The sequence below is a fragment of the Ursus americanus genome, chromosome 25 (assembly GCF_024610735.1).
Source record: "Ursus americanus isolate L20-20 chromosome 25, mUrsAme1.1.p, whole genome shotgun sequence".
NCBI classification, from domain to species: domain Eukaryota; kingdom Metazoa; phylum Chordata; class Mammalia; order Carnivora; family Ursidae; genus Ursus; species Ursus americanus.
The window spans coordinates 10908592-10935895 of NC_142151.1; the positions used below are offsets into that span (position 1 = coordinate 10908592).

Here is a 27304-nt window from a genome sequence, read left to right on the forward strand (position 1 = left end):
ATTCAGTTATTTAACACATAATGTATTATTAGTTTCAGAGGTAGAGTTCAGTGATTCATCCGTTGCATATAACACCCAGTGCAAGTTACATCACGTGCCCTCCTTAATGTCCATCACCCAGTTACCCCATCTCCCCATCCCTCTCCTCTCCAGCAACCCTAGTTTGTTTCCTAGAGTTTAGAGTCTCTTATGAGGCCAGTCTTTTTGTTCTAGTCAGGCCTTCAACTGATTAGATGAGTTCCACCTACATCATGGAGAGCCATCTGCTTTCCTCAAAGTCCACTACTTTAAATATGAACTTTATCCAAAACCATCTTCACAAAAACAATTGAAATGTTTGACCAAATATTTGGGCACTCTGTAGCCCAGGCAAGCTGACACATAAAATTAACTATCACACTTACAGAAGGAAAAAAAAATCTCTCTGCCGGGAATTTTCTGAAAAAACATTCTTGAAAAGTTACTTTATTCATAATGACTCTTGTTCCCACCAATTTGAGACTTACTGATCTATTATTTTCCTGTTTTGCCTCATACAGGCATTTTTCTCTAGACTCTATTAGCCAGATATGTCCCCAAAGAGCAAAATGGGTACTTTAATTTTTTTAATTTAAAATTTTTATTCTTAACTAGCTAGACATTGTTCTCTCATTTGTTTGGTATTTATTTGGTTTATTTCATTTTTTTTCTTTTACTAGAATATAAAGGACATGAGAGCAGAAAGTATTTTTATCTTTTTCACTATTATGTTCTTAATACACTGCAGACAACTGTCTGGTACATGGTAAGTGCACAATAAAGAACTGTTGAAAAATGGAATAATAGAGCCACCTTTACCTTGAGGATACAGAACTTTAACCAGAAATTAACATGGCTATCCACCTGTGTTTTACCAACACATCCTGTGTGGTTTTAACCACCCATATCTGAGTAAATTTGGGGTATTTTTGGACTTCCTTTCAGCTTCTGGTACATTGTGCCCAGGAGAAATATCTAAGACTAAAACTATTCTCCATTTTCTCTATACTATTTTCTGGGTAATATCACATGAAAACATTTTAGGAGATGGAAAATGAAGACGGCTATATGGTGTTGGATTATAAGAATCTTTTCAAATCCAGGCAGAGGTCTAAAGGTAGGCATATTATCTCCCCTCATTCCGACTCCAGGATAAAATTGCATTACTCTCTTAAGAAGATTATCATCTTTGAATATTTTAAAGAGTTAAAATTAACTATATTCTCTGTTCACCTGGCTTTATATATGTATGTATATTTTGATTTATATTTTAAAAATATTGATTTTTAATTTATAGCTACAATCTTATTTTGGAATGCGTTTGAAATTTCCCTTTCTAGCAAATATGGAACCAGTAAACTGCCGATCTGTATGCCTAGAGTTGGTGTCCCTCATAAAATTGCAGAAACGTATTTTGAGGATTTTCAGCTAAGTGGAGGTCTTTTTACTTTTGAGTAAGCAAAAAGAATACCTATAGGCAAGAAAAAAAAAACTTATTTTGGATTTATTCTGTAATACAGACAATTGGTTAGTAAATTTCAAAAGTTTTACTACATACAGGATATATTCTACAAGTGTGCTATACGTATAATCAGATGCATGAAGTCCATAAAAATGAAAGTAAAACATACACATATTACCCAGATTTGAGAAACAGCACTTTTTATTATGACTTAGAAGATAAATTGTGAAATCCATAACCAAGGTTATGATATTAAGTGCTTGCTTATTTATAAGCTAATAAAAACAGGGGAATAATTTTCTGAGTATCAGATTATTCAACTTTCTCTTTGGCCACTAAGATGACAAATTAGCTAGAATGGCTAGATTGAGATAGTGTTCCTATGGCATCTGCATGGAAAAGGATGTCTGTGTTCATTTTGTTTGTAGAAAGAGTGTATATATCCAACTTATTCAAAAGTGCTCAGATGTGGAAGCAAATATATAAAATTGAAAGAGAAAAATAATATATGTATATCCCTGTTCATTGTGTTTGGATGCTCCCTGTTTCCTCCCCTGTGAAGAGATCATTCCTGCCAGCTCTGATCCAAGAGAGTACTATGGCATAACTTCTATAAAAGCACCATTAATCAGAGATCTATGATGCTTAGATTGACAGTGATTCCTGTCCAAAAAGTCAAGCCAGGAAAATACAATATATCATATATAAAAGTGAAATAACATGAATATTACCAGTATAGTGATTGGTACATGATAGAACTTCAATAAATGTTTTTTCCTTCTTTTATTTCTAACTGTGGGTCATTAAAATAAATAATACATATAACAAATATGCACTTGGCAATGAACAATCCAAAATTAAAATTGAGAAAAACAATTCCATTTACAATAACATTGTATATATCTAGAATTATTCTGCATAGAATCATTCTACCTATAATTTATGCAATACATAATATGTTCATATTATATAATATATAGTATTGTATATAGGCAATATAAAATGTGTTTCTATTATATTTTATATATTAATATAAATACATATGATATAAATAATCAAGTGAGCTCTAAAATTCACCAAAAAACTCTCAATATTTCAGATTTCTCCCTGTATCCACGAGATTATCATCTTATGCTAGTATGCAGCTGTATTGGGATCCTTATTTTCATGATCACACTGATTTCCCTGAACTTTTGGGGTGAGCATGGAGTTTTTATTTACTTTTGCACTTTTAGAACATAAATATTGATTTTTAATTCTTCTTTTTTTCAAAGATTTATTTATTTCAGAGAGAGAGAGCTTGTGTTCAAGTCAGGGGGAGGAACAAAGGGAGAGAGAGAAAGAGAATCTCAAGCAGACTGCCGGCTGAGTGGGAGCCTGATGAGGTCTTGATCTCACGATTCTGAGATCACAACCTGAGCCAAAATCAAGAGTTGGATGCCTAACCAACTGAGCCACCCAGGTGCCCTGATTTTTAATTCTTCTTAATATCAAGATCAACTCCACATTGTAGCCCCAAATTGGTAAATTAAACTGATCAGCCATATATGTCATATTCAAAATTATTTTAAATTTAAGAAAAATTAAGAAACAATCAAATATAAAATTGACATTTATTCAGCATCTTTTCTTATGAAGAGCCTCCACTGAAAAGTTAGTTGACTTATTTTATAAAACATTAGTGATATATTTTTACGAAAAGAGTATGTGTTCATTGGTACTATTTTCAGAGATAATGATTTAAATGTACAAATGCGATGGTTAAAAAAGACAAAGGACCTGTTTGAAAACTATTTTAAATATACTTCTGTGCCATTTTTTTTCCCTGAAGGGATATTTAATGTGTATAATCTATAGTTGTTCTTTTCAAAACAACTAGACCAATTCATGGATTTCTATAATTCTGTACTTCTCTTGAAATGGTCATTCTTAAAAATGTAGGGCTAACGTGGGTTCTGTTTTATATGTAATACTGACATGGAAACATAAACTCGGGTGGTCTTTGATGAGATGTCTAAATATAAGTGAGCCCCAAGGCAAATTCTCTGAGGGAGACAAGGAAGTAGAGGGTCTATTTTTGTATTGGGCAGTTAAGTTTGTTTTTGTGTTTTCCCCAATACAACAGGGGAAAATACCAAATATTTCTAAGACAAAATAAATGCTCTACTTAATGTAATTGTTCTGTACTTTGCACAGCATTTTGGCTGGGAAGTTGTCAACTAATCATGTCCTTCAAATATGTTCAAATTTTACTTGAAATCAAATTCCAATACTATGAAATTCTCCACCTATTTAGCAGTCAATATTAGGTGACTAATATTTGTTTTCATGAGTCCACCTAAGTAAGCATTATTGTCTGTTAACCAACAATTCTAGGAAGTTGTACATACTGTAATAATTATTACTGCTTTTTTTTTTTAAGTCCTTAAAATTCAGGACAAATGGTTTCTTGTTAGGCACTAAATATAGTATGTACAGGCTACCATTGACCTCTTGTTTGACTCAGTTCTCTTTTCTGTAATACGTAAGTGATAAAATATGTAATTGGTGTCTAATCATTGCTTTAGAGAAGGACCTTATTGAGAAGAAATCAGTAAAATTTGACACATTGATAAAATATTAGTAGGGACAATATTTTTTCCTAGTGATATTATTTTAACAAATTAGTAACAGTTTCAATATTTGTGTTTCTATTAAGTTTGCACTTACACTTTGACCAGTTTAAAAATATTTTCCACGGCTTCTAGTTCAAAACAAAGTATTGACCATAAATATTTACATCTGCTCTCTCCCAAGATTCTGGGTTAGACCAGTAAAAGATATCAAAATTGAATAAATTAATATGAGCACAGAGCATGGAAAGGGTAGAATATTAGAAAAGAAATGAGAAGCAGAGGGAATAATGCTGTTGGATTAATCAATGGAGAGAATCGCAGTGTAGAGAAAGCACAGCAACAGCCCAGTGGAGATGAACCTGTTCCTCATGGCAAAACCCAGGCAGGACCCTTGTCAGAGAGGAGAGTATAGATTATAAACAGAAGTCTAAAAAAAATGTAATTAGCTGGAAGACTTTCTAAGGAATGCTCTTTTAGATTGTTGTCTTGACAACCTCTTATTCCACTCACACAGTAGCATTTGCCACTATATCATGCCAAAATCAAAAAACAAAACCAAAAACAAATCCTTGGAAAACAAGGAGATACATAACTAGAACAAGCTTGGGCTCCTCACTTAGAGAGTGGTGGTTGGTGCGATAGACATGTCCCCCTTACTTTGATTCTGGAGTGGGAGGGGGAGTAGTGTAGTGGATTACAGCATAGCTTGGCTATTTCCAGTGTGCTTTCTATCTAAAAATTCATAGTAGCTAACAAAATATCCCAGAGTGTAGAGAAAAATATCAGTAAAAAAAAATCAATAAATATAAATATAAGAAATCTGAGACAAAAAAAAATATTGTCCATCCAGAAAAGATAATGTCTCCCTAACAAATTCCTAGAGGAAGAGAACAGGGAGAAAAGTAGATGTGAATAAAACGTAATTTTGAGGAGAAAAAAAAACAAATGCCAAACCATGAGTTTCCAGCTTTTAAGAACCTACCAAATTCAGAGTAGGATAGGCAAATAGATATAGATAGATGATAGATGGATGGATAGATATGAATAGGTAGATGATAGATAAATAGATAGATAGATGATAGATAGATAAGATAATGAGAGAGAGAGATCTGCATCATATTTCAGGACACCAGGGGTAAAGATTTGATCTTAAGTTTTCTCCCCAAAGAGAAACAAATTGACCTCAGATTTTTCAATGTACATAAAAGGACACCACGTTAGTAATGCCTTCAACTTTATGAGCAAATCTAAACAAGTTTGTGTATTTATTTTTTATTTTTTATTTATTTTTAAACAAGTTTAAAACAAGAGTAATCAAGCAATATAATTTTTCCATGCATACTTTTGGAACAAATAGAGAGGGCAGGTCTGTGTGTGTGCTGATTTTAGATAGAGTGAAGCTAGCACAAGAATGTAATGAAAAGGGGCGCCTGGGTGGCACAGCGGTTAAGCGCCTGCCTTCGGCTCAGGGCATGATCCCGGCGTTCCGGGATCGAGCCCCACATCAGGCTCCTCCGCTATGAGCCTGCTTCTTCCTCTCCCACTCCCCCTGCTTGTGTTCCCTCTCTCGCTGGCTGTCTCTATCTCTGTCAAATAAATAAATAAAATCTTAAAAAAAAAAAAAAAGAATGTAATGAAAAGACATTTCAGGTTATCAGCTGTTCTAGGTCCCTGGGCAGCAATGAATTCAGTCTATATGGAAACAACCTATAAATAATGCTATAAGATGCTAAAGGAGCTTGATATGGTAAAAAAGAGATTTTTTTTTTGGGGGGGGGGTGGGTCTGGACCAAGAAGAAATAACAGTAATTTAAAAGTTCATTGGGAAAAAGAAAACAATATACAAAAAAAGTAATGCGCATGAAGTTTAAGAAAGTACACAATATTTAGAATTGTGATCAGCACCTAAAAGAGTAAAAGTGGATATGGTAAAAAGTGGCTAATTTTGGGGAAAGAGAAGAGTAGAAGCAGAGTATAAGAGAGAGACTTTGAATTTTTATTTGACTGTCTTTGTTTTGTGCAAGTTTTTATTCTAACATACCTAGATTGCTACTCATTTTCAAATGTTTCTCATTATTATTTTTTTTTTGCACTGACTACAGATAAAAAAAACAGATTTCTCCCAGAAAGTAAATATCAGCCATCTAGCAAGTAATGTCTTGTCTTAACATGCTGCTCTATGTTTGAATGAAGAGATTCCCCAACTGGTCACATGAATTTAGGCAGATTAAACGGGAATTTTCTAAATTTTCAAGTGGGGATATAATACCCACATGATAGAATATTTACTGTAGATTAAATCAATGGTGGTGTTAATTTTAGTGTCAACTTGGCTAGGCCACACACAGCGCTCAGATATTGGAGCAAATACTGGCCTAGATGTTGCTGTAAAATTACTTTTTAGAGGAGATTAACATTTATATCAGTAGATTCTGAGTTAAGCAGATTACCTTCCATACTGTGGGTGGGCCTTGCCCAATTAACTGAAAGCCTTTAGAGAAAAAAAATACTAAGGTTCCCCAAAGGAAGAGGGAATTGGGCTTCCAGACTGCTTTTGGACAGGAGCTGCAATATCACCTCTTCCCTGGGTCTTCAGCTTGCCAGCCCGTCATGCACATTAGATAATAAAATAAAAGTAGAGACTTGTATAATAAATGTCCATGTACATTTCAAACAGCCTCAACATTTGTCAGTATATAATCGATATTATTTATGTCTCTCCCATCATCACTCCTCCAAACCAGATTACATTAAAGCAATGATCAGATATGGATTCTGAGAAACAAACTGAGGGCTTCAGAGGGGAGGGGGGGTGGGGGAATGGGATAGGCTGGTGATGGGTAGTAAGGAGGGCACGTATTGCATGGTGCACTGGGTGTTATACGCAACTAATGAATCATGGAACTTTACATCAAAAACCAGGGATGTACTGTATGGTAACTAACATAATATAATAAAAAATATTATTATAAGGAAAAAAAGATATCATGTCATTTAGTATTTTAATATATCCGTATGTAATTAAAAAACAGTTAAGGGCTCGTTTTGCTTAACACAAACACAATACCATTATACATCTGTGCTAGTTTTCTCTGGATGTGTAACAAATCACCACATGCTTAGCAGTTTAAGATAATTATTATTGTTGGGAGTATGGGCACAGCTTAACTCGGTCTTCTATTCAGGGTATCATTGGCTATAATTTAGGTGTTGACAAGATCACACACCTTTCTTGAGCTGAGGTTCCTCTTGCAGGCTCATGTGGTGGTTGGTACAATTCAGTTACTTATAGCTGTAGGACTGAAGTCACTGGTTTCTTGCTGGCTGTCATCCAGGGCGACTCTAGTTTCATATAGGACCCCTGCATTTCCTTGCCATCCTCTCTGTACATCCTCTCAAGATCTGAAGGCCCAATTCTTAAAAGAAAATAGGAATTATCTTTCTCTTTAGAAAAGCCCCAGGCCTGTTCTTAAAATCTTATATCTGATTAAATCAGGCCTACCTGGGATAATCTCTTCATTCATTCAAAATTGATGGCCTGCAGACCCTTCCCTAGTCTTCAAAATCTTTTCATCTTGCCACACCATATAACTTAATCACGGGAGGGCTAGTCTGTCATATTCACAGGTCTGACTCACACCAAAAGAAAGGGAATTTCACACACCAGGTACACTATGGGGCAGGAATCTTGGGAGATTTTAAAATTTCTCTAAGAATGTTTTATTCTGTCCACCACAGCTCCTAAAATAAAGTCATCAATAACTTCTTAAGATCGTCTACTATCCAGTCAGCATTAAAATGTCTTTTTTTCTTCCAAAAGATTTGTTAGAATCAGAATCATAACAAAGACCACAATTGGCATTTGGTTAAAATGTCTCTTGAGTATCTTAACCTGTAGGTCCTCTTTACCTCCTTTTATTTCTTCTTTGCCATTTATTCGTCAGAAAAAAAGAATGGATCATGGTTGTGTGTAATTTCTCACATTCTGGATTTTTCTGCTCAGATGTCCATGGTGTCATTTAACATGTTCCTCTATCTTATAAAGTAGTTTTAGAAACTAAGTATGTTAGGTGCCTAGAAACTCACCCACTGTAGTGGCTCTATGTGTTTGTTGTTGTTATGATGTAAAGCGTCTGAGACAGGAATTGGTATAAAGCGTTGCTCAATAAATATTTCATTCCATTCTCATCCCCCAGGATATTTCTTCTTATTTTAAAAGATGGCACTTGAACCTGAGTTCACAATAATAACTCTTTTGGACAATTAGTATCCACCTTTTGCATCATTCTTTTGGATATTTCAATATATTATACTAATCATTTAGGGCATTTTTAGGGTGTTTTGCAACTCTGCAACTATACTTCATAATAGCCACATAATGTAGTTACTTAGTCCAAATGACTCCTTCTCAAAAATAATAATAAATAGAAAGCTCCTTTCAATCATAAATTGGGAGGTATATTTGAGGTCATCTTATACTTTTTAACATGCTACTATGCACTGTTAGAACTGAGAATAGACTTATTCTGAGTCTACCAATATTTTGCAAAATTATAATTATTCAAGATTGGCAATGCTTTCCTGGCACAGAATGTATTAATGAGTTAAGAATATATATGGAGTTTGTATGGAAATTATTCCTTGATAGTCCTCTTCAAGTCATATGTACTGATATTACTTTTATTTCCCATCTTAGCTGGACATATAAATTCAATTTCCTAAAATAGATTTTTACAAAAATTTAGGCTCATATATAACAGACTAAAAGATTAGCACTAAAAAATATAACATGCCTTAACTTATGGATATTTAATTCAATCATTTAATAATTAAATAACATATCAAAGTGCTATGTGATAGGAAATTCAAAGATGAATATGACAGTCACATTGACAACCTCCCAGTCGGGTAAAAGACAAGGAGATGCTTGCAAATGACTGGGACATGGACAATACACTCTTTGCTAAATGGCACCTAAATGTTATGAGTCTAGAGGCAGCAGAAATTATGACTGGTTAAAGACGTTGTTTTTGAGATGGAAGTACAGCTGAACAGTAAAATATAAGTCTAATTTAGATGAAGAAGGAAGGGAAGGCTATTCAAGTGTAAGGAGAGAGTATGAATGAAAACACAGGAGGATCAAAGTATCCTATGAAATCATGTAAGTAATGCTAATGGTAAGTAATCTCACGGAAACAAAGTTCAGGTTGTAAGGACAACCCCAAGAAAAGGAATTAGGCCAGATAGAGAGGTTTAAGCAATAGGCTCTTACTTGTGTTAGTTATAAATAATCAAAAATATTAAATATTTTTTTCTTCTAATTATGAGGCTCGGAATTCATATGCTTTTTTTCTCCCCAACCCTCACTCAAAATCCTGCCTCCATTCCAGAAATATACAGATTAATAAATTAATCTCATTCTTGTTCTGCTATTGGAGTAGCCTTTTAATAACATATGGTCTATTCATACTTTATTGACTGTAAAGTCTAATCTTTTTTCTTACATTTTCCTTTAGGAAATATTTTTTTGTGCCCAGAAGACTGGCTGCTGAACCAAGGGAAATGCTACAGGTTTTCAATTTCTTCTAAAACTTGGAATGAGAGTCAACACGATTGTGCAAATCTACAGGCACATTTACCAGTGATCCAAACTTTGAACGAGCTGGTGAGGAATCAAATACAGGATCTAAGTACCCAAGGAAGAATTGCTAGGTGCAATTCTAAGAAGTATGGGTGGTTTAGAACATTCGTTAGCCATAATATAATTACTGTTGTTTATTTTTAAAAAAAACATATTCTTTATGAAAGAAATGATTATTTACCATTCCGTCGATGCCTGGCATAGTGCCTTATTCTATAGAGGGCATGGAATTTTTTGAATAAATTAGTAAATGACTACACCATTTCCTTGATAGGAGTTCATACAGAAGACTTTAAACCTGGAAATCCTGGTTGGATTGGACTGTATATTACATCCCCAGGAAAACAATGGATGTGGATAAATAAACACCTTTTTGTGGAACAAAATGAGTAAGTAATTATTTGAGGTGGAAGAATGGCAGCAATAATGTGGTTTTATTGATAGAAAGGTATTTTTAATAAGCTTCCATGATTTCCAGTTTTTTTTATCATTCTTCCTCCTTTCTTTTCTTCCTTTGCCCCCTCCTTTTCCTTTCCTATCTTTCTTTTTCAGAATTTTCTCTTTCTTCTTTGTTTCCTCTCCTTCTTCTTTTAACATGCACTAAAGACGAGAAGTAGGTCTAGAAAGTGCTCACTATGACATCTGGAAATTTTAATGGTCAAGAAATGATAATGACTTTATAATTTTTAAGCCCACTTAAATCTCACTTAAAATAATTTTCCGCAACTATATTCTTTTTTTTTTCAAGATTTTATTTATTTATTTGACAGAGAGAGACAGCCAGCGAGAGAGGGAACACAAGCAGGGGGAGTGGGAGAGGAAGAAGCAGGCTCCCAGCGGAGAAGCCTGATGTGGGGCTCGATCCCATAATGCCGGGATCACGCCCTGAGCCGAAGGCAGACGCTTAATGACTGTGCCACCCAGGCGTCCCATCGGCAACTATATTCTACATAGAAAATGCAAAGATAAAATTCCCCTATAAATAAAAGCATCTGCAATGTATAAAAACACCTCTAGAGCTGAAATCAGAAAGCGAGTTTGAAATTTTGCCCTTAGAATATTCTCCTAAACTTGGGGCACCTGGGTGGTTCAGCCAGTTAAGCATCTGACTCTTGATTTCACCTCAGGTCATGATATTGCAGTTGTGAGATGGAGCCTAGTGTTGGGCTCAGTGCTCACTGGGGAGTCTGCTTGAGATTCTTTCCCTCACCTTCTCCCTCTGCCCCACCCACCTCTCTCACTCTCTCTCAAATAAATAAATAAATAAATAAATAAATCTTTAAAAAGAAGAATATTCTTCTAAACTTTTGATATCAATTTCTTTATCTGTATGAAAAGAATAATGAAGCTTCCCTCACAATGTTCTTCTGTGAACAACATAAGGTAATTCATATAAGGGTGTTTTAAAATTCTTTTTTTTTTTTTTAAGATTTTATTTATTTATTTGACAGAGACAGCCAGCGAGAGAAGGAACACAGCAGGGGAGTGGGAGAGGAAGAAGCAGGCTCATAGTGGAGGAGCCTGATGTGGGGCTCGATCCCAGAACGCCGGGATCACGCCCTGAGCCGAAGGCAGACGCTTAACGACTGCGCCACCCAGGCGCCCCCGAGGGTGTTTTAAAATTCTTAAGTGTCACATACATTTACACGTTCTCCTCTGTACCCTTGTTTTCTTTACACATCACTAGAGCACCTGGCCTGTGGCAGGTTTAAAGCAAAGGCCTTGGAGTCATAGTCCATTTCAGTCTCGATATTTATCTACTTCAAGATGCTTCCATTCTCCATATGTTATCATCTCTCATGCACATGAAACTATAGTGTGAAGTGGTATTCATTCTTTGTCCCTGCTTGGACAGCAATCTTAGACACAAATTAGTAAGGAACACCTAGGCCTTTCTCTCCCTCCCCCTTTGGAAACCAACATATTGTTAGGGCAGCATCTCTCTTTCAAAAAACTTTCATTTGATTATTTAAGGAGAAATGATATGCTAATGGTTATAATAGTGTTTGGTTTTTATTGTTAAATAGTAGTCAGCAACTGGAAAGAATAGTTAAGGTGATAGCTCTCTCCAAAAATATTCTCTTCACATATTTTCCTCATCATACTGTTGAAGTTAATGAAGAATTTAAACATCTAAATAGCTTTTTACTTTAACATAAATAAAAATTGTCCCCCTGAGTTAGGCTTTTCAACTCCTACTGGTATCTCTATTACCATGCAGTCTTTACTAAAAACTCATATTTTAGGGGCTCCTGGATGGTTCAGTCGGTTGAGTGTCTGACTCTTGGTTTTGGCTCAGGTCATAATCTCAGGGTTGTGAGGGTGAGTGTGTCCCCTGCCCCTCATCAGGCTCTGCACTGGGCATGGAGTCTGCTTAAGATTGTCTCTCTCCCTCCCCCTCTGCCCCTCCCACTCTTCGTCTCTAAAAAATTTTAAACAGAGAGAAAAACTTACATTTTAATATTTAATTACCTTTTATAGAAAATTATTTTGCTGTGTGGAGAATGAATAGATGGAAAATGAAATTGAAATTGAAGTTCAGTCAGAAGGCTGTAACCAAAGATAAGGGAGAGGCAGTAGCAGCCTGGGCTGGGAGTGAATGGACATAAGGACCAATCCAGAGGCAGAATACCAGAACTTGTTGATACATGCAATTCGAGGGTGGAGAGAGAAGGAAGAGACAGTGATGCTTCTAGTCATCAGGCCGGAGCTTCTGTGGCAATGTTGCTCAAATAAGAAAGACATCCCAGGGGGAGGGTGTGGAGGGCAAGCAAAACAAGAGTGCCCAAATACAATTACTGGCAATAAAAGAAGAGTCTATTCTAAAACCTCTGCAACATTTTGGCTACTGAAGAATTACCTATATACGTTTGGCTGGAGGAAACTTTAAGAACCATAATCATTAATTTAAAATAAATGCTCTAACGTCTACATTTGATCTCCTAGTTTTCTCGTGATGGGACCAACGGATCACAAGAGCTGTGCAGTCATAACAGGAAATCAGGTATATTCTGAAGACTGTAACTCCAGATTTAGTGGCATTTGCCAAAGAGACGTTGTCTGAACAACAAAAGCAAATCTGTGCATTTAAATAAAGACTTGGAATAAATTCTTGTGGCTGTTAACAGTGCCTATCCTCTTTTTAAAAGTGGAATGTAAATTTATTTCTTTTCTATATTATTAAAAAACAAAATTCAAACAAATAAATTTGAAGATCTAATTGGCTTTATTCAATGACTCATGGAACTGGGCAGCATTCCCACCTAGCAAGTAAAAAGGAGCGCCAGCGAGCTCCAGAAAAGGAACGATAGGGCTGAAACAAGGAAGTCATATACAACAAAACAAGACAAAACAACAACGACAAAAGATTATTTTGGGCAAGGTCACCTTTCTTTGGCGCACAAAAGGGGTCAATCAGGTGGATTATGTCATTAGTGTTGACCAGAAAATTCTCAACCAGTTAAAATTATATTTCTGGGGAGATTAAAACTGCAATTAGATTAGGTATTAAGTTTTGGTTTGGTGACATGGGCTTACTATTTTGGGCCTGTTGTCTCTTTTTTAACAATACAAATATAACATTTTCAAATATTCCATATAGAAATAATACTTCAAAATGAGGAAATATAACTTATTTTTAAACAAAAAAACACACTTTTCTATTATTTCAATGTCTAAAAAATAATTAAATTTAATCTTCTAAATTACCTTACCTTATTCTCTCTGTGTGTCTTATTTCTTGGGTTCTAACTCCTGAGCATCTGGTGAAGTAATAGCCGAGGCACATAGATATAACATTTTTTTCTTCATGGTGGGCTTTTACCCCAAGGTAATTGTCTTCAAGTTTTATCAAAAAGAAATCAAACTTTCAACTAGTATTAAGTACTCAGATGTTGTAAGTATGAGATGTCTATTTGAGTAATTTGATGTGATCCCAAATTTATTTCCCTTTAATCAAATTTATATATCATTTATATTTAAAATTATTATATTAAGAATGATCCCACTCCCTTAGTTTTCTTTTTTTTTTAAAAGATTTTTTTTTAATTTATTTATTCGACAGAGATAGAGACAGCCAGCGAGAGAGGGAACACAAGCAGGGGGAGTGGGAGAGGAAGAAGCAGGCTCATAGCAGAGGAGCCTGATGTGGGGCTCGATCCCAGAACGCCGGGATCACACCGAGCCAAAGGCAGACGCTTAACCGCTGTGCCACTCAGGCGCCCCCCACTCCCTTAGTTTTCTAACTGAAGTTCTATACAATGTGAAGTTTCTTATTTTCCTCTAATGCATTTAAAACACATTTGTATTTCAAAATAAATGTAACGGTTTGTGTCCACTATATAAGTAAGGTCATTACTTAACTCCTCCAAATTGACCATAATAAATTATAAGCCATCAGGAATTTATACCCTAATAACTGTGAATCAAAGAAAAAAAGAGAGTGCATTACTCTAAATTACTAAACAATTTACAAAATTAGTTTATAACCATGAAACAACACTAAAAATAAAACCTGTATTATGAATCAAATAAAACTTGGACTTAGCCAGAACTTAATACATCCAACTGTAATACACAATGGCATCCTAAAATGCATTATTTTCATGTTTTTTTTTTGATAACATCATGCATGGGTATAATTGCCCATACTTGATTACATGCTGACATTTGCTAAGTCATTTTCGTTCCCATATAGTGCCAGGGTAAACATTGACTAGTCAACTTGCAAGAATTTCCTTTTCATTTATCAGAAAGTTTCAACTGTATCTAATTAGGAAAATAAGCCTCCATTAAAGATATGCAAGAAGGACATGTTCCTATGTGTTTGTAATATAGATACTCTCTTTTCCTCCCAGCTTCTCCACCCTACTGTTTTCTCTTTCGCCTACACTCACTTCTTTCCTGCACTCATAGATTATGAGTAATTTATAGTTACCTAGTTACTCATAATAATTCATAGTTACCTAGGCAAGAATTTAAACTCTAATGTAATGTAGGTGGTTTTGATATATTTTTTTGAGTGCCCTGGAGAATTAGAATTTTACGACTGCACCCAGGGATATGTCATAAGCACATCCTATTTTCTTGTCCTTTCTTGGGAAATTAATTTTTTTTCAATTATCTATTGTTTGGTTACTTCTGATATAATTATTCTATTATTCCACTGTCTAAGCTTTGTAATATTTTAAATTGAAGTATAATTGATACAGTATCCCATTAGTTTCAGGTGTATATCATAGTTATTTCACATTTTTATACATTACAAAACTATCCCCGTGAGTCTAGTTACCATCTGTCACCATGCAAAGTTATTACAATATTAGTTACTGTATTCCCTATACTGTACATTACATCCCCTTGACGTATTTATTTTATCATTGGAAGTTTGTACCTCTTAATCTCTTTCATCTACCTCACTTCCCCTTAATACCTCCCCCATTTGACAGCCAATAGTTTGTTTCCTGTATCTATAAGTCTGTTTCTGGTTTTTTTTGTTTATTTGTTTTCTTTCTATTTTTTTTGTTCCATATATAATTGAAATCATGCGGCATTTGTCTTTCTCTGTCTGACTTATTCCACTTAGCATAATACCCTCCTGGTCCATCCATGTTGTTGCAAATGGCAAGATTTCATTCTCTTATATGGCTGAGTAATACTCCATTGTATATATATACCACATTTTTATTGATTCATTTATTGATGGACACTTAGATTCCTTCCATATCTTGGCTATCGTAAATACTGCAATTAATATAGGGGTATGAATATCTCTTTGAATTGTGTTTTTCTTTTCTTTGGGAAAGTACACCAAAATAGAATTGTTGAGTTTTATGGTAGTTCTATTTTTATATTGGGGGGAACATCCATACTGCATTCCATAGTGGCTGCACCAAGTTACCTTCCCACCAACAGTGTACAAGGATTCTTTTTTCTCTGTATCTTCACCAACATCACTCTCATTTTATTTCTTATCTTTTTGATAATAGTCAATCTGACAGATAGGAGATGATCTCTTTGTGGTTTCAAGTTGCAGTTCTCTAATGATTGGTGATGTTGAGCATTTTGTCATGTGCCACTTGGCCACCTGCGTTTCGAAAAACGTCTATTCAAGCTTTCTGCCCATTTTTAATGCTCATTTTTTATTAGTTTTTTATAAATTCCAAGTTATCTTTTCATTTTGCTGATGGTTTTCTTCACTGTGCAAAGCTCTTTAGTTTGAATAATCTCATTTGTTTATTTTAGCTTTTGTTGCCCTTGCCTGAGGAGACTGGTTAAAAAAAAATTCTGATGTCAAAGAGCTTACCGACTGTTTTCTTCTAAGAGTTTTATGATTTCAGGTCTTATAGTTAAGTCTTTAATCCAGTTTGAATTTACTTCTGTATATGGTGTAAGATAGTGGTCCAGTTTCATTCTTTGGCATGTAGCTGTCCAATTTTTCCAACACTATTTATTGAAATGACTGTCTTTTCCCCATTGTATATTCGTACCTCCTTTGTAATAGATTAATTGACCATATAAGTGTGGGTTTTATTTCTGTGCTCTCTATTCTATTCCATTGACTTATGTGTCTGTTTTTGTGCCAGTACCATATTGTTTTGATTACTACAGCTTGGTAGAATAGTTTGAAATCAGGGAGTGTGATGCCTCCAGCTTTGTTCTTCCTCAAGATTGCTTTCGCTATTTGGAGTCTTTTGTGATTCCACACAAATTTTAAGATTCTTGGTTCTAATCCTGTGAAAAATGTCACTGGTATTTTGATGAAGATTGCACTGAATCTGTAGATTGTTTTGAGTAATCTTTATAATTCAATGTATAATTCTGATCATTTATCAGCGATTTTTATCGATAGAGTTAGGATCCTTATTGGTGGGTTTTTCCTTGTTTTTAGGATGTTATTGAAGTGAATGTCTTTTCATAGGTGATTCTCTTGTAACATTTCTTTAAGCCAAAGTTATTATTGTTAGTATTTTGTAATATTTATGCATACAGAACACATATATTTCTCTAACTTTTAAGCTAAGTAAATGTTGGCGGGCCTACCGATATAGATCTCTTTAAATTTGCTTAAAGTCATCTTTGCAGTCACAGGTCATCTAATTGTCATTACTTCATTTGGTTCTCTTTAGTAGAAGTTTCCTGACTTGTGCTTATAATGGGCAGTTGTGTGTCTTGAATTGATGAGGTTCATTCATTCAACAATTTTTAGCTCCTTTTTTAAAATTTGCAAAATTTGGTATTCAGTGGCATAACAAGTGAGAAGTAACTGTTGCCCACCTAAGCCTTCTCTCTATCTCTGACATGTGATGATTATTTTCCAGCTTTTTGCTCTATTAAAATTAAAGTTTGCTGCAAATCCAGTTGATAACAATAAATCCCCTAGAACTATGGACTCCGTCAGCATTCAGAAAAGCAAAGGATCCATTCCCACTAATTTCAAACCTGAAAAGAGCCATTAGAATTAGTTTGGGAACCACTTAAAGCTGTAATCAAAAATAAAATTAAGATTCATGTGATCTGAAACTTTACACAAAACATTGAGCTCCATACTCACTCATCACCATATGCTACACAAAAATATCTGGTACATCAAAGGAATAGAAGACTGAATGTAGCTATATAATTATTATAATTATTAGTATAATTATTGTAATTATTAGTATAATCTGTAAATTATTTAGAACAATAAATAGAAAGGCAGCTATAGGTATAAATGGACACGGATAAACCATGAATATACATGTAAGTCAATATCTATCGACATTTATCTATCTATATCTATTTCCATCCATTTATCAGGAGAGACTATGTTTGCTAAATTGAAAAATCTCTAGAGTTTCTTTAAAGCAGTTTTCTGGCATATTTTTAGCCAATGTTCCTTTTTGAAATTAAGGAATAAGATTTATATTTATTTGATGCGTTTGAAACATACTGAGATAGAAAACAAAGAGACTAATTGCAATATTGTTTTTATTAATTTACTCTGTTGATTTTTTTCTTCTTTTGCAGTTAGTGTAATTTGTCTTATCTCACATATTTTTCACATATTTTAATATTTGTTTAATTGGTTCCCTCTGTTTATCTAGCACTTAACGAAATATTAAGGCAGGAGTACATAGATAAAAAAGAAAAGTCACACAGCACTTGTTTCCAGGTATAATAGTACGTAAGTGAGAAAACAACATTCACTCGTAACAGTTACATAAATAAATAATATTGTTTATGATGGATTTATGGAAAGTTAAAGATAAATATGTGGTCACTTATTCTTTAAACAAAGAGATCTTGTATAAATATAACTAGTTTAAAAAAAGGTGCAAGTAGGGATGCTTGGGTGGCTTAGTTGCTTAAGCATCTGCCTTTGGCTCATGGTCATGATCCCAGGGTCCTGGGATCAAGCCCCACATTGGGCTGTCTGCTCCGTGGGGAGCCTGCTTCTCTCTCTCCCTCTGCCGCCCCCTGCCCCTGCTTGTACTCTCTGTCAGATAAATAAATAAATAAAATCTTTTAAAAAAGAAAGTTCAAGTAATACATATGTTTTGGCTTGGAAATTGCAAAAAAAATTGAATTTGAATTAGCAAAAGAAGTGTTTATTAGCAAGCCTTTGGCAATAAAAATAAAATGAAATAAGAAACAAAAATAAAACACAAAAAGAAAAATTTCACTGTGTGTCACTTAAAGTAGAAGGAAGACAGGTTGCTCTAAGGTATGTTTCAATGTGAAAAGGCACATGTCACAGGGTGAAAACTAAGAAAGGTAATTGCCCATAGAAAATAGAAAGATTTCTTTATAATAATACAACTCTAAATCATTTAAAATGTTTATACACCAGAATAAAACCTTTCCTACTAAATCTGAAAGTCACCAAGGACCGAATGTGGTGGCATTTGTCCATTTCCAAGACTCTCCTTATTTCCTGTTCAATCCAATCCAGTGCATAAAAGTTCCTGCATGTCTCCTCAAAAACTCCTTTCACAAAAATCAGGGCAATATCCATTACTTCATATTTCAGAGCACATTGCTGAACATGTTTCTCACCCAATCTTCCCATCTTTTATGATTTCCATTCTAATCTGCATGCCCTAATGCTTCTTTAGCAACAAGTAGGGGTATTTAGGTTGTTTATCAGAAAGATTTTCACTTTGCTCTTTCACGTCTTAAATATCTGTAAGCAATAGAGTGACTTTCATCAAGTCACTGCAATTCACTGAGCTGCACTCTCTTGAAGTATCTTTAGGGATAATTTCTATCTCTCAAATGAGAAACTGGTGAGGAAAACATCTGAATTAATTTCCTTCAAACTAGACCATCAGTATGTTTTAGTCACAGAATGAATGACAAAGACTATAAACTGATATGATGTTACATGTGTTTGGATGACAAAATCAGGAGCTGAGCATTCTATAGGAACTGAGACAGAATGTTCTGTAAGGATGACAGAGACCTAATGCTTCTAGTTTGTTTTGTGCACAGGTCCTCTCTTAAAAATCACAGAGGAAGGATTCCGGGGGAAAGGGTTTAATAGAAAGTATAAGTACTGTTAAAATGGGAAAACTTGGTCATAAGCTACATTTGATCCTTGAACAATGCTGCCATGCAGTTGAAACCCCAAGCATAAATCTTGATTCCTCCCAAATTTGACTACTAATAGCTTACTGTTGACAGAATGCCTTAATGCTAATATAAACAATTAACACATATTTTGTATGTTATATATATTATATACTGCTTTCTTACAATAAAGTAAACTAGAGAAAACAAAATGTTATTCAGAAAATCATATGGAAGAGAAAATACACTTACAGTGCTGTACTATGATTACTGAAAACAATCTGCATGTAAGTGGACCTAACAGTTCAAACCTGTGTTGTTCAAGGGTCAACTGTCCTTTGAGTAGATACCAGAATAAGAATGTTATTGCTGCTGTATGTTTTCTCATATAATCAAAAATCAAACTAACTTCTGGATGGTTATGATTAATTGCAAGAAAATATATTGAGTGATGGATTTCATTTCTCTTCTCTTCACTCCTTGCTACATACAGGTTTGGACCACAAACCTATTAGTCAGCTTTCTTACTAAGAACAAACCTCTTTCCTTACCCAGTATTCCTGTAGCCCAAGTCCCTTTCCTTTGCCCTCTTTCACTTCTGTTCATGGTCTCATGCTCTTCAAACTGCTATTTCCTTCAGATCCTCAACCTAAATTCTAAGAGCCATATCTGGTTTTTGGTTTTAATTTTTCCAGGCTATTCTTGGCAGAATAAAAATGTAGAGGTGTTAAAAACAATCTATTTAATAATCTAAAAACATCAAATAAAGACATTTAGCTATATAAACAGCATACATTGTTATTAAGGACATAGCATCACCGGCTAATTTGACTAGGTTCAAATCCCAGTTCAACAAGTCCTGGCTGTGTGACAATGGCTATGTTACATAATATCTCTGTGCCTCACTGTGTTCATCTTTAAAATAGGATATTTTCATATGCACTTCATAGGCACTGGTTGAAGATTACACGAATTTTTATAGTTATAGTCCTTAGAACACTGTCTGACATAGTATCATATTCACTTTTTTCATTTTTATTCTTTGTGCAAATTTAAGCTCTGAAATGATTAAGAACTTTCCCCTTTTCTTACCATATCCTCTTGTGTATCAATATGAGCAAGTTCTGATCCCTGTGAACTGCAAAATCTTTTACTGGCTGTCTAATTTTTGGTATCCCTGGAAAAATAGAAACACTTCTTTCTTACTCCAATCCATTCGCCTGAACATTCCATAGTTTGGGGACATTTTGAAATTACTGCAAATATTGAAAAAAGTAAGAAATTGTCAAATAAAAAAATAAGTTAAAGAGTATCTCTACTCATTCTGATGAATCAGTTTTACTTTTACTCCTATGGTTTGCAGTCTGTAAAATTAACTTGATTCATGGGATGATGGATAAATTCAATTCTGTTGTCTGTAAGGAAAACCACTTAATGGTCAAGCAGTCCATAGTTTATCCAATTTATTTGGCTTCTACTTTGAAGAATGGAGCTCCTGACTCTAATAGTCTATATTGACATCCTCCCAGAAACAGTGCATAAAATTTAACAATTGACAAACAGACCTAGAGACATGAATACAAATTAGGCCTCATGGACTAGGGTAAGAAAGGTAAGCTTACCTTTACCTTGCAGAAATGAAATGCTCATAGACAAGAAAGGACATCCAAGCTAGGGAAGTAAAACTCACCATACAAACAACAAAATATTGGAGTATGAGTTAGTAAAACATTTGTTCTACTTCACCAATATTCAGTGCCAAGGAAGCTGGAATCCTATTTCTTATGTTCCATAAATGAGTGAAACCATATGATAATTGTCTTTCTCTGCTTGACTTATTTCACTTAGCATAATCTCCTCCAGTCCCGTCCATGTTGCTGCAAATGTTGTGTAATCGTTCTTTCTGATGGCTGAGTAATATTCCATTGTATATATGGACCACATCTTCTTAATCCAGTCATCTGTTGAAGAGCATCTCAGCTCCTTCCATGATTTAGCTATTGTGGACAATGCAGCTATGAACATTGGGGTGCATATGGCCCTTCTCTTCACTACGTCTGTATCTTTGGGGTAAATACCCAGTAGAACATAAGAAATAGGAAGATCGTTAGGAGAAGGAAGGAAAGAATGAAGGGGGGCTAAACAGAAGAGGGAATGAACCATGAGAGACTGTGGACTCTGGGAAACAAACTGAGGGCTTCAGAGGGGAGGGGGGTAGGGGAATGGGATAGACTGGTGATGGGTAGTAAGGAGGGCACATATTGCATGGTGCACTGGGTGTTATATGCAAGTAATGAATCATGGAACATTGCATCAAGAACTGGGGATGTACTGTATGGTGACTAATATAACAAAATAAATATTATTAAAAAAACAAAAACAAACAAAACAAAACAAAAAAAAGAAGCTGGAATCATGATGAACTGATTTCTGCGTATAGTGTTTTGAGAATTTTCTGCTTCAAGGTTTTAGTTAGGTGCTGAATAATCAGAATAAGATAAAGTTCTTACCCTCCAAATGTTTGAGTAAGTTAATGTAACTAGAAAAGAACCAAATAAACATTCAAATGTCAAGCCAACTCCAAAGCCTTCTCTCTTCATTTTGCCATGACATATAATGTATAACATATATATATATATAACATAATATATAATATTATAACATAATATGTGTGTGTATGTGTATAAAATACTTGGAAGCAGATCCAGGCTACCATACATAGGTAATGAACTATATTGTGTTTCAATTTTTTTATTAGTGAATGAATGAATGTAAATGCTTCTTATAGAAACACTTCTTTATAAATATGTAAATGCTCAGTCAGAAGGAGCTTGACACTCTTGATCTTGGGGTCATGAGTTCCAGCCCTAAGTCGGGTACAGAGATTACTAAAATAATAAAAATATAAATATTTAACTGCAAGATATTTAAATATCAATAACATTGAGCTCCAAGGACACTATGATGACAGAAAAAGCTATATGCAAGAAGAGTATTGGTACTCTGTGAATGACAAAGAAAACAAGAATAAAGAGTACTAACTGTTACTTTAATGTAAGTGCTAACTTAAGTGCTGTATTAAGCAAGGCATGCATATGGAAAATCAAATTCTGAGACTATCGAGTCATGGCTCAAGAATTAAAAAACCTACCTTTGAATTATTTTCACAATATGAGTCAATAATGTCCAGAAGAAAATTGATATCTTCATTTTTACAAATCTACTCCAAGAGAAAATCTTGCAACAAATCACTTGTGCCTTTATTTCGTTTTTTCTTTTAACATAATAAATATTTCATAGAACAACTATTAGTAATATAACTTAATCTTAATCCAAAAGAAATAAGAGCAAAGAAATACTGCAGTTACATAGGCAGTATTGCATGGTGGTTAGAATATCAGGAATTAGAGCCAGACAGACAAGAAGAGTCTCAATTCTGGGTCTGGAATTTGTTATTTGTGAGAGGCAACTTATTCACTCTGGTTTCTATTTCTTTGCCTGTAAATGGATTTCATAATTATATTTGTTTCATGGTCTTATAAGAATTAAATATAAATAATAAATATAGTGTATTTAATATTGGTTCTTTAACTGGCACAAAGTACTCTCAATTAAAAAACATAGCTATTGCTGTTATGTGGTGGTCGTTTGAGAATTTATTATTATTTTACTCAAAGATTAAGAACTTCTATAAATTCAAGAAGATAACGATATTGTGAGATTTAGAGTAGTTTTTTTGTTTTTTGTTAAGCAATCTCTACACCCAATGTGGGGTTCAAACTCATGACTTAGAGATCAAGTTGCATGCTCAACTGACTGAGCCAGCCAGTGCCCCAAGAGTATTTAGGTTTTTTAATTTACTTTTGAAATTGAAGCATAGTGATATATTAGTTTCAGGTGTACAACATAGTGATTTGTCAATTTTATACACTACAAAATGCTCACCATGATAGTTACCATCTGTCACCTTACAAAGTTATTATAATATTCTTGACCATATTCCCTATGCTGTATTTTTAATCTCTGTGATTTATTTATTTTATAACTAGAAATTTGTACCTCTTAATGCCTTCCACCTATTTTGCTCATCCGCCTAACACCCTCCCTCTGGCAACCACCAGTTTGCTCTCTGTATTTTTGAGTCTGTGTCTATTTTTTGTTTGTTTATTTTATTTTATTTTTAAAGATTCTACATATAAGTGAAATGATATGATATTTGTCTTTGTCTTACTTCACTTCACATAATACCCTCTAGGTCCATTCATGCTGTCACAATGGCAGGATTTCATTCTTTTAGTCTGAATAATATTCCATTATGTATATATACCACATCTTCTTTATTTATTAATTTACAAATGATATATCCAATAAAGAGTTAATAACCAAAATATACAAATAACTCATAACACAAAAAAAAAACAAATAATCCAATTAAAAAATGAACAGAGGACCTGAATAGACTTTTTTTCCAAAGAAGACATGCAGATGGCTAGCAGACATGTGAAAAAATGCTCAACATCACTAATCATCAGGGAAATGCAAATCAAAACCATAATGAAATATCACCTCATCCCAGTCAGAATGGCTGGTATCAAGAAAAGGCTCAAGAGTATTTTTGAGAGGGACGCCTGGGTGGCTTAGTTGGTTAAGCAACTGCCTTCAGCTTGGGTCATGATCCTCGGGTGCTGGGATCAAGCCCTGCATTGGGCTCCCTACTCAGCAGGAACCCTGCTTCTCCCTCTCTCTCTGCCATTCCCCCTGCTTGTGTTCTCTTTCTGTGTGTCAAATAAATAAATAAAATCTTAAAAAGAAAAAAAAAAGAGTATTTTTGAGAGAGACAAAGAATATGGTAAAACCTGTCAGACTGGTAGGAACCTGAGAACTTGTCTCTATAAGACCTTTTTGTTACTCCAGAATTGAGAGATCCAAGATTAAGTTTGAGATATGATTGGCCCCACTGGACATAAAGAACCATAGAAAGTTTATTAGCTCAGCCACTCACCTACTATTACAGGAATGACCAGTGTGAGAAGTATGATGCACATACAAAGGTATATTATCCAGCAATTTTTCAACTTGCAAACTGCAAAATAAATAAATATGTACTGTAAAATTTCCAGGGAAACCCTACCTGATTATTTATTTTTGTTTATTCCCCTTCATAATAGCCAATTTTAAAACTCTCATTAAAAGCATCTATATTTTAAAGTAATGAAGGATACAATGACCTTATAAAGCGCAAAGAAGTGAAGTACCAATGACCACTGTAGCTGGTCAGGTAGGGCATCAGGGGTGGAAGGAGGGAGGAAAGGCAAGGTCATTTCAAAGGTAGAAGTAATGTGAATGGTGGATTGTTGTCAAGAAAGTATAAGGTTCAACAAAAGGGCTATCATCAGACAAATGGCTCTAAAAGATATATAAATAACAAAATCAAAAATAGGGGAGAAAGGAAAGTCATAAAGTCAAATGACAGAAGAAAAATGTAAGATAAATGGTTTTCTTTATTCTATAAGCAATAGGGAGAAATTTAATGCATTTAAGCAAGGAAATGTCAAGATAAAAGCAGTAATTTGTGGTGAGCAGAAAGAATTAGAGAGGGGATTTGGCACTCATGGAAATGTTAAGAGATTAAAAAAAAACAGTAACAACTTTAGTAGTGATTAAGATCATCTAGTCTGACAAATTATTGGCATATGTAGAAAGAATGTTTTCCATACACACGTTTAAATGTCAAGTAAAAGGATTTGGAAAGTCAGGAAGATGGCAGAGCAGAAAGACCCGAGGCTCCTCTCATCCCATGAACACAATTAGAGAACTATCAAATTATCTTAAATACCCTGTAAGTCAACCTGAAGATTGACAGAACAAACTTGTCGAGAGCAAAATGGAGTCTCTCATATCAAGCAGGGGTCTGTGTCAAGCAGTGATGCAAGTACTTAAAGGTACCGCATCTATGAGATATCACTGGGACCAGCATCAGCTGACAGGCCAGAATTGATAACAAGCGGAACTCGAGGAGGTCTGCAAGGGGCCTAAGACTAATTAAATCCCTTTAAAAAGGAGAGGATTTTTGCAGCACACTGTCAGACTCTTCAGACATGACCTCTTTATGTCTGATCACTTAGAAAAGCCAAAGGCTCTGCTTGACTGATCTCTGAACAGAATGAGATCCTTCACTGCTTGAACATAATAAGTAGTAAATACCAAGAGTTGACCCAGACCAGATTAGTCTTATCTCAACTACACACCCATAGACTGACTTTGCGTTTGGTTTATTAACTTCCTACACCCTTCTGCTATCTTTGTTGTGTGGTTTACCTTATGTTCTGCTGTGTGTGCTGTGTGAGGAGTCAAGTTTAATTGCACAGTGAAATGTCATTGAGTTTGAAATCCTGAACCTGCTTTATAATTGTGATTAACTTTGCTTTATGATTGAATAAAGGGGACATTATGAAAAGACACAACTCATATATGCACCTTCATAGCGTGCTCATGACAAAACTCCATAACTAAAAGGAGAGAGGATGCCACATCGAAGAAGGTAGGTAGAAGAGAAAGAGGTCACAGGTGCTATGGAGGGGAGAGAGCTGTGGTTGAGCAGAAGGCCAAGAGAGGAGGGAGAACACAAGGCAATGCACAAGAACATTTCCCCAAAGACATTGGCTTGAAAAATGAGAAACGCTGAATTTTGTGAGTTCTGGCAATGAGTGGGGCTTAAATCTGGAGTTTTAAAGATCAGTAGGCTTGGCTGGAATACAGTCCAGAGTACTCTGCTGCTCCTGGAGATAAGGTAGGCAAACAATCTGGGAGCAGAGAGTATGGAAATGGTGATCTCAAGAACTCTGGGGACCCACACAGGGGAGATTATTCACACTTCTTGGAACTCATCCCTGAGAGGCAACATTCATGGAAATGCATCTCCAGGAACAAAGGAGCTGGCTGGTGCCATTTCCCTCCCCCACACCTTAGTATAAAAACAGAGTCATGTGCAAGAAGCAATGCAGTGCCAACACTAACTTCCTTACACCAAGCCCCACACCCTTGCTCTCTGATGGAACTGCCTTTCTCAGTCACACTTGCCTCAGTCCCAGTACAGTGGGCCCCTCCTCCAGAAGACCAGCACAAACCCCTGCCCACACCATGTCTCCCAACAAGAGAGTTATACAGGGCCTCAGTTCTGGTGGAGTTGGAATCAGGTCTCATTTCACAAGCAGACCACAGCACACCTAGTTAAAACTCACTGCATTGAGTTTTAACTGCCCATAACAGGAAAGGAGAACCTCTACAGGTGACTGGCATGAAGGATATAGCAACCAAACACAATAGCAGAGCACACGCAGCACACTGGAAACACTCCCTAAAGAACCAGGTCCGAGACACTACATGACCTCTTCTTCATAAAGCCACTACTTTTAGGAGCAGGAGACATGACTGGCTTTTCTAACACAGAGAAGAAGGCAGAGATGTAGACAAAATGCCAAGATGGAGGAATTCATCCCAAATGAAAGTATAAGATAAGGCCACTGCCAGAGATCTAAGTGAAACAGATCTAAGTAACATGCCTGACGAAGAATTTAAAGCAACAATCATAAGGATACTCATTGGTCTTGAGAAAAGAATGGAAGACATCAGTGAGACCCTTACCACAGAGATAAAAGAGTTAAAAAAGAAACAATCAGAGATGAAGAGTGCAATAAATGAGATTGGAAACAGGCTTGATAGAATAAACAGTGGGCTGGAAGAAGCAGCAGAATGAATTAGTGACATAGAAGACAAAATTATGGAAAATAATGATGCTGAAAAAAGAGAGAAAGAAGAATTATGCAACATGAGAATAGACTTAAGGAACTCAGTGACTCCACCAGACATAATAACATTCGTATTATAGAAGTCCCAGAGAAGAAGAGACAGAAAAAGGGACAAAAAGTTTACTTGAAGAAATAATAGCTGAAAAGTTCCCAAATCTGGGGAAGGAAATAGACATCCAGATCCAAGAGGCATGGAGAACTCCCATCAAAA

The 27304-nt window shown here is 35.1% G+C and overlaps 2 protein-coding genes across 2 annotated transcripts; one reads left to right on the forward strand and one right to left on the reverse strand.

Annotated features, from left to right (window-relative positions):
• The first annotated feature begins 1047 nt into the window (after positions 1 to 1047).
• Positions 1048 to 12800, forward strand: KLRF2 (killer cell lectin like receptor F2). The gene is given in 7 exon segments (XM_087855404.1): positions 1048 to 1135; positions 2580 to 2689; positions 6198 to 6246; positions 9612 to 9760; positions 10011 to 10026; positions 10029 to 10125; positions 12683 to 12800. Coding segments are annotated over 7 exon segments (627 nt in total).
• A 4273-nt stretch (positions 12801 to 17073) lies between these two features.
• LOC123781608 (C-type lectin domain family 2 member A) lies at positions 17074 to 20518 on the reverse strand. The gene is given in 3 exon segments (XM_045781222.2): positions 17074 to 17176; positions 18600 to 18703; positions 20378 to 20518. Coding segments are annotated over 3 exon segments (348 nt in total).
• Between the last annotated feature and the right edge of the window lie 6786 nt (positions 20519 to 27304).